General features: G+C 36.7%; 1 protein-coding gene across 1 annotated transcript; it reads right to left on the reverse strand.

The window, feature by feature from the left end:
* Window positions 1-9032: 9032 nt before the first annotated feature.
* Window positions 9033-10154, reverse strand: LOC105533607 (olfactory receptor 2L2). The gene has a single exon (XM_011972079.1). It carries the CDS (start codon window positions 10062-10064, stop codon window positions 9108-9110), a length of 957 nt encoding a protein of 318 aa, XP_011827469.1. The 5' UTR covers window positions 10065-10154; the 3' UTR covers window positions 9033-9107.
* Between the last annotated feature and the right edge of the window lie 3380 nt (window positions 10155-13534).

Raw genomic sequence — 13534 nt, forward strand, 5'->3', positions numbered from 1 at the left:
TGAGATTCAGAGATTTTCAGTAAACTTCTCTAGATTCACAAACACACATACATATATGCATATATACATATGTACACACATATCTACTACAAATAAATGTGACATCTAGATAAATAAACATGCATTAATATAAGCCTTTTAAAAAATGTGTGGTGTAGTTCATTCCTCAAAAAATTTTGGCAGTAAATTTGAAATAAGGCTGGTTCAGTTTTTATTCAGCCAAGACAAAAATAAAAGAAAAAAATTAAATTTATTAAAACAAAAACTCTATATAAGTATTAAATAATTGAGAAAGTATAAGAAATGTAAAACAACAAGTAGGATTTTGTGATGATTAATATTTACTCATTACAAGTCTTTTCTGTTTCCTCGTATTACTGTACTTTCACTTCACCTGGCAACTATTATGTAGATTCACAGAAAAAAATGGTTTCTCAGAAACTCCAAATGAAAGACATTTTCTATCTTGTTCCCAATGTAAAAGTTTCCCTACTGGAAGAATTCAGTTACCAAAAAACACCCATATAATCTCCTGTGTAAATCAATTTGAGGATGTACATATTCAGCATAATAATTACAATTCTCCAAATGCTGCCCACGTTTCAAATGAATTACCTATTACTAACTATTGAAGTCAAAAAGCATCATTGCGTTGCATGGATCTCTTTCCTATCCTTCAATTTAGAGTTGAAAGTGAGATGAAGACAGTAGCCTAATTTAGTGATTCATATATTCAGAGGAGACAAAGACTTTTCAAACATAGTCTCATTATCACAAGGAAGAAAAACTGAATCACAAGATTTGAAGAGAGTTATTCATGACTGTGTAACAACCTAGTGACAGACTTGGGAACCAAGGAGGATGGTGCTCTTGAGTCCAGATGCTGCAGTTTTCCACAGAGGCACAGATTTTACTCCCTATACTTTCCTCAGCTTTGATCAAAGCTATTCTCAAAGAAAAATCATTATTCATCACAAAATAAGGCTGGTCTCCTTAAAGTTGGTATGATCATTTGCATAGGTGCAGAAAACGTGAAGATTTACCAAAAGAAAAGAGAGAGGAAAGAAAAGAAAAAGCTGGGGAGGTAGGAGCACAAGTTGGCTTTGCTTGAAGTTTTATAAGAAATCAGATTGAAGTTTTAAAAGTCCCCAATATCCAAAATACTCTTTATGGAGTTTCCCAGAATCTGGATTACTTCCTCTCTTCTGAAGCGATATCTGAAATATACTAAAGTTCTGAATCTCTGAAAATTCCAGAAAGTGATCTCCCTTACACATAGGGCTGGGAAACAGTAAAACAGGTGACAGGGTCAGTTTCACTGCAACGGCTGAGAACTCATTGACTCCATGAGTCAGCCTGAATTCCTTAACACAAGCTAGGAAACGGTAAAACAGGTGATAGGGTCAGTTTCACTGCAACGGCTGAGAACTCATTGACTCCATGAGTCAGTCTGAATTCCTTAACACAAGCTGTCTGTACCTGAATCTGCATGTCTGTAGTAAGAATTATCTCACATTGACAACGTCAGTCAGATGACACAAAAGAGGTCCTCTGGAGTCTAGACAAGAACGGCTCTCCACAGCATCCTGACATGGAATCCTAAAGGAGATTCCTCCTTCCTTCAAGTTCCTCCACAATAGATTCTCCTAAGAAGAGACACAGTACATAATGTTGTACTTAACTGACTTAGGAATAACTGATCTTATTTAATATTTGTGCAATGTGTATTTGTAATTGTTGAGAAGGGTATGAAGTTGGAGAACCATAACTCTTTGAGGTGTAAAGGAGTAAAGAATGTAAAGTGAGTATTTGCTTGTGTGTACGTGTGCTTCCAAGTCACAACCTGCCATTGAGGTCCACGATGGTGCATCAGCTCTCATAGATAGATACACAGGTAAATGGGCAGACAGACGTTTCCGTGGCTAGATAGAAAGTGATTATGAAAGTGAGGATGAAGTATCCTTTGATGGTTGTTTTGGAATGAGGATGTGCTTACTCTGCTTCACTGTGTAAGTTCAAGGGACAGAGGCTCCATTTAAAAGTAAATCGAATTCTACCTCTTACAGTTACTAGAAATGTAAGCTTTTGTTGATGAACATCTGGCCCTGTATGTTATAATTACAACAGGGAGAAGAATCCATGGGTTGTTAGGAGCTGTCTGTGAGATAGTGACTCTGTATTACTTGACTGGGTGTATCACTGAAGAGAACCTGCAGGTTTCAGCATCTTCATCATTATCATTTCCCTCATCATCAACATAATCACTATCGCTTACATTCACACACTTGGTATCCGCTATGACTGTAGCATAATATAGCCTGCACATTGTTTCTGCATACTATGCTCATTGGCTTCTCACAAAAACTCTGCATGGTTGTTAAGGCACATAGTTCTATAATTTCACTGGAAGTTTACCTTGTGTCCTGAGAGAAAATAAATACACTGTGAAAGTTAAAAGCACAAAAAACTACAATTTGACACAAATTGGCTGTAAAAACAAAATCTGGATAACCACAGCACAGCTACTAATCATACGGTTACCTTCATTATTGCTTTCCAGAAGAACGTCCTCCTTTTAAAAAAATATATCATTGCACTGCAGACCGGTGATTTTTTTAAAAATATACTTTAAGTTCTAGGGTACATGAGCACAACGTGCAGGTTTGTTACATATGTATATATGTGCCATGTTGGTGTGCTGCACCCATTAACTCGTCATTTACATTAGGTATATCTCCTAATGCTATCCCTCCCCTCTCCCCCTCCCTACAACAGGCCCTGGTGTGTGATGTTCCCCTTACCAGACCAGTGATTTTAACCATTCTCGTTGTACCTTTACTTTAATGCCCCTTTAACATTTTTATGCAAAAACAACACTAATACTTTCCAGGTATTTCATTAGAAAGATTGGATTCATGTAAGGTAAAATACCAAGTGAGAAGCAGCAATAAGATTATAATGAGCGTCATATAATCACTCATCATTCATGGCAAAAGATATCAAACCAAAATAGCACAAGACACCAGCCAAGTAGGAACAAGGAAATGCTGCCTCCTGCGATCATTATTGTGAATATGGGTTCTTTAATTTCGCTGGAGCTCATAAAAGCATAGTCTAATATAATCTATCCCTGTCTCTTCCATTGACCATCATTTCCCTTCCCATCCAGAAAACACATTTATGAATTAGCTTCAAATCCACTTTTGGTTGTCTGCATTTCATACTCCAAGATTTCTGCTGAATGGTGTTACAGAAAGTACAGTCATTAGTGCTGAAATTCACCTCAATTCTATTTCTGAACAAAGTTCTCTCAAGCACTTGCCAGAGTTCCTTCTTCCCTGTTATCAATAAAAATTTAAAAATACAGTTATAATTAGTACCTTTATTATTTCCTCATTTCCAAATATTCACTGCCTTTGCTTAGCTGACAGCAGTCCTACAGTCATCATAGAAACAAATTCATGGTTTTTAAAGAAATGTATACATTGATTTTTCATCCCTACACGTGAGATTGCAGAGACCTCCATGGGGATTCAGCAGCAATCATGCATCCACTCCTTCTTTACCTGGAGAATGAGATTAACAGTTGTTTTGCTGGTATTCACTGGAGATTGTCCACTGAGACTTTGGACATTCTAGGCTGAGTCACTGATACAGAGGATGGCCTTAGCCCAACGTTCAGAAATGAATTCTGATCATGTATTTAGATGTTTCAATGCATGTCAAGGGTAAACTCAGTGGAGAAGGAAACAAATATATTTATTCACATTATGTCAATGTTATTGTGTTTCTAAATTTTATGAAACCCTAAAGTTTGAATGTTGCTATTCAGGCATCGACAATAACAATGTGTCTGCCTACATTAATTTCTTTCTCAGTTTGGTTTATATTGGGAATTAGATTTAAACCGCTAAAATAGAATGAGGTTAATTTAATAGAAACACATAAGTGGTAATTATTAAAATATCACATACATGGGAGATATCTTTTAACACATTTTGGGTAATTATACAGGTTCAAATTGTTTCTTTTCATCTGGAAATGCTCATTAAATTATAAAGCTATTTTATCCTATTAGATGACCTAATGATATTACTACTATGTTTCTTAATATTTAAAAAATATTTATTAATTGAATTTTTATTCAGTAGAGTGCTTTAAATGTTCTCAAATTTCTTATGGTTTCTAGCAAATGAATTAATTATACCATCTACCTGAGAAAAGTGATATTGGTTTGTTTTAATTTTTTTGAGTTTTAAAAATATTTTTAAAACATGTATTAATTGATAAATTATACTTTGACATATATTGATATATATTTTGTCTTATATTTATTGTGATATACATTTTGATATGTATAGGCTAGTCAGGTGAAGCAGTGGGAGTGGAGAAAGAACCAAGAAACCTGTAACTGGTTGTGATCAATTAGTTGTAAACACCACTACACTCCGACCAGACAATTTAATTTACTGATGCATGTATATGTATTATAATTATCCAATCAGCATAGTTAGTGTCCTGGCAAGGACAATTTCCTGAAAGTCAAAATGTGCAGATGTTTCAATATTCCTGCATTTGAAAAGCTGAAGAATTCCTTTGTTAAGTTTACAACCATGACTTTTAACATAATAGGAGGAGCCATATCTAGTGCAAGCAGGGAACTATTTTCACATCTTCAAAAGACAGAAGACAAAACTTATTTGTGCTGAAAGAGGAGGTAACACTCCTTATTTGATGTGGTAAGACAGACTTCAAGGGAATTTCTGTAAAAGGAAAGACTTTTAGGTTTACCTGAAAACTACCCACTAGGGTCAAGTACGCAAATATGGTGGATGTGAGTCAGCAACTTCCTCTTGAAATACCCCAGATCTCCCTGAGAGTGTTCGGGAAGCAGGAATTGACTATTTCACACTTCTCCAGTAGAAAGCACAAAACCAAGCATAGAGTAGGTCAAAACTTGGTTATTCTGAAAGAAGAGATTAGAATGAGGAATGTAAATAAAACTGAGCTGCTTATTTTACATTTTTAAATGTCTGTGTTCAGCATATTTGAATTATTCATGAAATCACATAGATGTTTAATTTCATAATCATATTTACTTAATAAGCCCCATTCTATGTCCCAAAGATACAAGATTCAGATGATAAGCATTTATGTCAAATCTTTTGTAAAAGAGCAAGAGACAGTGGCACAGGCCTGTAATTCCACCTATGGGGAGACTGAGGCAGGAGGATTGTTACAGGCCCACAGGGTTCAATTGCCCTTGGAGTGTTATCAGACCAAAACACCAAAACAGCAGGGGTTGCAGCGGAGAAAGTTAATAATCATAGATCAGCCGAAGGAGGAAGAGAAAGGGAGCCTCAAATCAGCCTTCTGGAGAGCTTCGGGATGGCATTTTTAAGGGGTCTGGATGCGTGATGAGCTGAAGTGTGGGGCTTGCTGATCGGTGGAGAAGTGGGTGGTGACGTCATGACAGAGGGAGATGAGGACGCTGCATCCTGTACTGGGTCCGTTTCTTAGACAAGTTAACTTTGAGCAACCACCGTTCTACTCTCTGTTTCTATGTATTCCATTTATTTTTAGGCCCAATATATAGGTGAGATCAGGTAGTATTTTTCTTTTTGTGTCTGAAAGCCAGTCTGGATTGAAGGACAGAAAAAAGAGAAACTGAGATTTGCACTGGGAGGCTACAATCTTGGTAACATAATTATTGTCCACTCGTTTTGTCAGAGGCTTTTGAACCACAGCGACTCCACCTCAAGGGAGGGCTGGAAAATTAGCCTGGGACTTGCTGGGCTGCGTTCCCAGAAAGATTGGTATTCCTAGAAAGTTTGGGATTCCTAGAAAGTTTGGTATTTCTGGCCTCTAGATGTTTACAGTTAAGGAAACAGGTTGACAATGTTTACTAAACAGACCCAGACTTGGGAGTGTCCAGATATCCCGATATCTTAAGAACAAAGGCATTCTTAATTTTTCTTTAAAGATAATAATATTGATTCTTGAAAAATATACTAATTAAGAAAATTAATCCTTTAACACAAACCCTTGTAGCAGAGCGCATCTTCCCATGATATCTTTTATTCTGTATTTAAACAAGTATTGTACCTAGGGTGGACACGTTCCTCCTCTTACTTTCGGGAATGCCCTACTCTGTCTATGGCGTTGCTGTTCTTTCACCACTTTTCCTTCTTAATAAACTTGATTTTGCTTTGCCCTGCGGACCTGCCCTGAATTCTTCCTGGCACGAGATCCACGACCCTTCTTTTGGGGTCTGGATCGGGCCCCCTTTGCAGCAAGTTTCACTCTTCACGGAACAGTTTCTTCCATGTCAAGTCTATCTGCCTCTCTTGAGACTCCATTCAATGTCTGTCCAAATAGGGCCACCGGAATTTGTTGGCCTACTTGAGAAATACAAAACAAATCATGTCTACTCTTTTCTTCTCCCCTGGATATTTCTCCAAGTATCATGCGTATAACAAACTTCTCACATATTCTATAGCTCCTTCATATTGGCCCGCTAGAACTCACACACTTACTTCCCTACCTGACTTTCAGCTATGGCTACGGTATAGAGGTGGAGAGTCTACACTGGATTTTTTGATCCCAGATTTTAACATGGGAATGGGTGGCTCAAAGCAGCAGGGCAAGTGCAAATCCTGTAAGGCTACAAAGACACCACAAACAAATTCACCAAGTTCGTAGGGCTGTGAATGGCACCCAGAAGGAGCAAGAGTCGTGACCGCACAGAACTCATTATCAAGCACATTGGAAACTGCTCATGCTGGCAAATTTTCAGACCTTACTCATGCCCATTTTTTTGATATTTGGCAAGCTTTCATTTTTTAAAAAAATACTGTATTTTCAGTTTAAATTACACTGATTTTGTTGTTTTTAGTTAAGAATCTTAGCCGGTAATATCAAATTTCAAATTCTATTTTGATTTAGTTTGAAAAACTTTAGTGAAGAGAAGATGAGGAGCTGGAGTAAGGTGGTGATTATAAAATATGGGAAAGACAGCTTTAAAATATTAATGTGGACAAGATTGATAAAATGTTATGATTAGTTGTATTCATTACAATAAAAGAACAAAAGGCCTAAGTTAACTTGCAGTTGCCATATTGTCTCATCATTTTATGTGACATGTGATTGTCTGTGTCCCTCACAGTGGAGTAAGTGCTTGGTAAGTACTTTTCTTTTCTTTTCTTTTCTTTTCTTTTATTTATGTGACATTAGGAAAATCTTTCAACATCAGGCAACTACTACCCTTTCTCATATTATTATGACATTCTCATGCAGTCCTAATGATGAGAAAATTCTACTTAATTTAAATTAGGGGAGAAGAAAATTCATATACATTTGCCATTCTGTAAGTCAAAATTTAAATTATTCAGTACTCTAGTAAACTTTAAATGCTTAATTGGTATGAGTATATCCAGATCCATATTTGTACCTCGTATTCAAATGTTAATGTTCTTGTCTGAAAATGATTATTCCAATTGTAATACAGATAACTCTAGGACAACATAGAAATTAGGGTCACTGACCCCCATGCAGTAGAATATGCATATAAATTTGAACTTCCCAAAACCTAACCACTGATATCCTACTGTTGACAGGAAGTCTTATAAATAACATAAGCATTCAATTCACTCATATTTTATATCTTATATGTCTTATATACTCTATTCTTACAGTAAAGTGAGCTAGAAAAAGAATATCTTATTGAGAAAATCATCAGAAAGAGAAAATATGTTTACTATTTATTTAGGGAAAGAGGTTTGTCATAAAGTTCTTCATCATTGTTGTCTTCACGTTGAGTGGGCTGAGGAGGAGGAAGAGAAGGAGAAGTTGTTCTTGTTGTCTCAGGAGTGGTGGAGGCAGAACAAAATCCACAAGTAAGTGGACCTGAACAGTTCAAATCTGTGTTGCTGAAGGACCAACTGCATATCAGTCATTCACCACTGCTGTCACTTGGATAATATGAGGCTCTTCTTACTTGCTCATTCTACCTTCCTTCCTTGCCTCTTCTCCTCAGTGACAAAAGAGTTTCTCAGGAATGGGCTCTTCTGGAGAGCAATGGCCTTTCACTCAGAGAATGGACCTAAGCAGATAACTTCTATGAAATAATGGTGATCCTTTTAGGCACATGCCTAAGCAGGTATAAAAATAGTGGAGCAGAGGAGCTGATCCCAATTCAAGCTGAATAGTCCTGTTGATTTATGAGAAGAGTAAGTGGAAATAAAATTGTACAGAAGACAATGTCTTGTATGAAAATACCCATGGCTCCAGAGGAGGAAAATCTTGAGTGTGTTGTCATGTGACTGGGGAATGGTTCAAAGAACCTACTCCACAATCAACTAAGTCTATTATAGTCTAAGAGGGTCTATAGACTGTAACTTCTATAGAACTTCTGATAGAGAAACTCTCGTTTTTCTAAAGCCAAATTGGCTGCTCCGCCAACATAATTATTTATCCTCAGGTAAACTTATTAGTAAAACATTAGGAAAAAGAAGACATACACACCAGTTGAGAGTAAATAAAGACTATTTGATATACAATGAGATTCAGTAATCGTAAATAATTTGTTATATTTGTCTTCTTTTAATAATAAGGAGATTAACAACTATTATATAATTATTATGCTGAATAATATGATTAGTTTGGATCTTTACTGTTTTGATTTCTACATGTTAATGAAACCCTGTTGCCCACATTTGGTAGAAAATATATAACCTATATTTGATTAAAAAAAAAAACAAAACAGGCAGGGCGTGGTGGCTCATGCCTGTAATCCCAACTGACTCAGGAGTTTAGGCAGGAGAGTTGCTTGAGCCCGGGAGGCGGAAGTTGTGATGAGCTGAGATTGCGCCATTGCACTCAAGCCTGAGAAACAAGAGCCAAAACCCATTAAAAACAAATAAACAAACCAAAAAAACACACAAACAAAATCAAAAATAGATGTCTTAGAATATGCATTATAATGTTGTCAAGACTAAATTAAAAGACAAATGTTCTAGATTAATCTCTGTTTGACACACTGGGCATGTAATAATGTTTTTCTTCACTGCTGTACATGGCTAAGTTGATATGAACCTTGTGCTTTGACTCTAAGACAGAACGTTTGTCTGTATTTTCATCGAGAAGATTTTCTGAATCATTCGTGTCAGGGCCCCCATCACCTCCTTGTTTCTCAGGCTGTAGATGATGGGGTTGAGCATTGGGGTGAGGATGGTGTAGAAGACAGCCAGAACCTTGTCCTCTGTTGGAGATCGCAGGGATCTTGGACGTAGATAGGTATAAGCAAAGGGTGCATAGTAGAAAGTCACTACAGTGAGGTGGGTGCTGCAGGTCGAATAGGCCTTCTTCCTCCCTTCTGCAGACTGCATGCGGTAGACAGCGAGGAGAACCCGGCCATAGGAACATGCGATACCAATGAAAGGAAACACAAGAAAGATGGTGCTGCTCAAAAACACTGTGCTCTCATAGAGCCAGGTATCCCTGCAGGCTAGGGTCAACATAGCTGGAACATCACAGAAAAAATGATTGATGGCTCTGGACTTGCAATATGGGATATGGAGTGCATATACCGTGTGAGCACAAGAGTTGATGGAGCCTATCATCCAAGATCCTGTTATCATCAGCACACACACTCTTTTGCTTATGCGGATGGGATAGTGGAGAGGAAAGCAAATAGCCACATAACGATCATAGGCCATTGATGTCAGGAGCAGTGCTTCTGCAACTGCTAAAGTCAAGAAGAAGAAACTCTGAATCCCACATCCAATGAAGGAAATAGACATGTTTCCATACAGAAAATCATAAACCATCTTAGGAACAATGGTAGAGATGTAATTTAGGTCAATGAGTGAGAGCTGACTAAGCAGGAAATACATGGGTGTGTGGAGATGGGTGTCCAAAAAGATGAGAAGAATCATGGATAGGTTTCCAATTAGAGCCATTAGGAAAATGAGAACAATGAGGGTGAAGACAAAAAGGCCAATTCTTGATGGTGGGAACAACCCCAACAAGATGAAATCAGTTGATGTTTGATTGTAATTTTCCATAGGGCATTCCTACAATCCATCCTGAAGGGAGACACAAGGGTAAATTAAGTGCAGTAATTCACTTTTATCCACAGCAGCTACATTCCAAGACCCCCAGTGGGTGCCTCAAACTGGGGTTGATACTGAACCCTATATACACTATTTTTATATCCATAAATACATATTATACACTTTAATTTATAAATTAGGCAAGGAAGAGATTAACAAAAATCACTACAAATAAAATAGAACAATTATAACTACATAATGTAATAAAACTTATGTGAATGCAATCTGTATTTTTCTTTCAAACCATCTTATTGAAAAAGTGCTCATTTTTCTTGTGATGACAAAATGCTTCATGGGAAGACAAAATGTCTACATGATGAGATACAGTGAGGGGAATAATGTAGGCACTGTGATGCAACATTGGGCTATGATTGAAAACCAATTTAAAATTTGTGAACTGTTCATTTGTGGACTTTTCCACGCAATATTGTCAGACCGCATTTGATCACAGGAGAAACCATGGAAAGCAAAACAGTGGATAAGAGGGGACTACTTACAGAATAGTAAGCCAATTGTTTTTAAAAATCTTTACTTTAGTTAGACTGTGAATTACTTATACAATTTTATAACTCTTAAATGATGAACTAATCTTTCCTTTTAGAAAATAATCGTATTTTCTATCCAGAGATTAATATTTGATGAGACAAATATTTATAACCAAAATTTTTTCTAAGAAATATATACATTTATAGGAAAAATCATTTGTCTTACAACTTCAAAAGGATATGAATGTTTGATGCCCAACACAAACTCAGATGCCATTAAGATCATATGCTATGCTTAAAACATACACATGGAAAGGTAAATTAAATGTATATGCTATGGATCTGTATTATAAATAAATTAGCATTACTTTTTCTGGATGATTGGTTTTTCTAAATTTATTCTTTAAGACTTACTTCTGAAACTGCTGCATCCTATGACTCATTTGGAGGAACTTATGTTTCCTTCTTGAATTGTCTTTGCATAATTCCAAGTCAAACTTTCCCTAAGTCAGACATCATTATTTGGTTCTTCTATTTGAAAATGTAGAATGAATTGTTATTTTAAGTACCTTTTTCATGAAATGGAATTCATAGCCTTGATTTTGAATGTCCACCACCATCAAATGTCCATTTTCTTTTGCCTCCTCATCCAATTTCTGAATTCTCAAGTTAATGTAGACACTCTATCTCAATATCTATATGCCAAGTTCATTTTAGCTTCCATGTCTCTGCTCAAGGTCTCCCTAGATATGATGTATATTCTGTGTCTTTGCTTCCCTCATGCTTAGATTACGTAGACTTTATGGATCCTCCCATTCATATGAAGGGATTATATTTATCAATTTTTTGGAAGGATTCATAAAGTGTAATATAATCTAAGCAATAGGGAAGCAAAGACAGTAAATCACTTTATGTCTTCAAAAGACAGGATTTGGAGAAATGACCATTCACTGAAATGGAAAAAAGGAAACAGCAACCTGACAGTTTTCTGGGTAGAGGTGGTTCGAGCATTCTTCTCCAGATAGAAGACATCAGTGGACAACTTTGCACAGAATGCATAAGAGGAATGAAGTTTTTAGGCTTGAAAAATATTTTAGAGCCAAAAGTCAGCAGACCTTTAAGGAAGTGTAACAGTATGAAAGAGTAAGAGCCACACAGTGTGCAAACTCACATCTATACACGCACACACAAAGATGCACACTCACTTAAGGATCAATACACATATATGCACACTGAGCTAAAACTATCACAAACCTGCAAAAAGAATGAGTTTTTAAAATTAAGAATTCCTATCTTCAGGAATGAAGATGTCTACGATATGTTATAAAATCCACCAAATAAATATCATTAGCTATATACAAGGATGTGAAATGCAACAATAAATGACTCTTGGAAATTAAAGATACAATAATTCTACCTATGCGTTAGCATGATATGTGTTTCCATAGGTTTGTTTCGTCTATGATTTCTTTCAGCAGTGTTTTGTAGTTTTCCTTATAGAGTTCTCTTACCTCCTTGGTTAGGTATATTCCTAAGTGGTTTAATATTTGCAGCTGATTTGTGTACATTAATTTTGTATCATGAAACTTTGCTGAATTCTTTTATCAGTTTTAGAAGTTTTCTGGAGAAAGCGTTAGAGTTTTCTAGGTAAACAATCATATAATCAGCAAAGAGGGACAGTTTGGCTTCCTCTTTACTGATGTGGATAACCTTTATTTCTTTCTCTTTCTGACGGCTCTAGCCAGGACTTCAGATACTATGTTGAAGAGGTGAGAATGGGCATCCTTGAATTTTTCCAATTCCAAAAACTACAGAAATCAAAACAGTATGGCATTGGTATAAAGCCAGACATGTATACCAATAGAAGAAAGAGAGGACAGGTGTGGTGGCTCACACCTGTAATCCCAGCACTTTAGGAGGTTGAGGCAGGCAGATTGCTTGAGCTCAGAACATCAAGACCAGCCAGTGAAACATGGTAAAATTCTGTCTCTACCAAAAAAAAAAAAAAAATTAGCCAGGTGTGGTGGCTCGCACCAGTAGTCCCATCTACTTGGGGGCTTGAGGTGGGAGGGTTGCCAGGAGGCAGAGGTTGCAGTGAGCCAAGATCACACCAGCACATTCCAAGCTGTGTGACAGAGTGAGACCCTGTTTCAAAAAAAAAAGGAAGGACAAGAAGAAGAAAGAGGAAACAGAGTAACAGAGTCAAGAAATAGACTGTCATATACACAGCAGTATTTTTTTTGGCAAGCAAACCAAGTTTACTCAATGTGGAAAGGACAGTCTTTTCAATAAACAGAGTTTGAAAAACTAGATATCTACATTCGAAATGTTGAAATTGGATGCTCACTTTACACCATATAGAAAAATTAAGTCAAAATAAATCAAAGACTGGGTCATATGGTACATCTAGTTCTAGATCCTTGAGGAATCGCCATACTGTTTTCCATAATGGTTGAACTAGTTTACAATCCCACCAACAGTGTAAAAGTGTTCCTATTTCTCCACATCCTCTCCAAGGTGGGAACTGAACAATGAGATCACTTGGACTCGGGAAGGGGGACATCACACACCGGGGTCTATCATGGGGAGGGGGGAGGGGGGAGGGATTGCATTGGGAGTTATACCTGATGTAAATGATGAGTTGATGGGTGCTGACGAGTTGATGGGTGCAGCACAGCACAAGTATACATATGTAACAAACCTGCACGTTATGCACATGTACCCTAGAACTTAAAGTATAATAATAATAATAATAATAATAAAAAGAAACTTTAAAAAATAAATAAATAAATAAATAAATAAATCAAAGACCTAAGTGTAAGAGGTAAAACCATGAAAGTATAGTCAGCGGCAAAATGAGATTGTACAGACTCTGTGGAAAATGATTGAGAGGCTTCTCGATTTATGATGGGTTTCATCCTGAAAAACCCATTATGA

This window comes from Mandrillus leucophaeus, unplaced genomic scaffold (genome assembly GCF_000951045.1).
Source record: "Mandrillus leucophaeus isolate KB7577 unplaced genomic scaffold, Mleu.le_1.0 Scaffold1266, whole genome shotgun sequence".
In the NCBI taxonomy this organism is placed as follows: Eukaryota; Metazoa; Chordata; class Mammalia; order Primates; family Cercopithecidae; genus Mandrillus; species Mandrillus leucophaeus.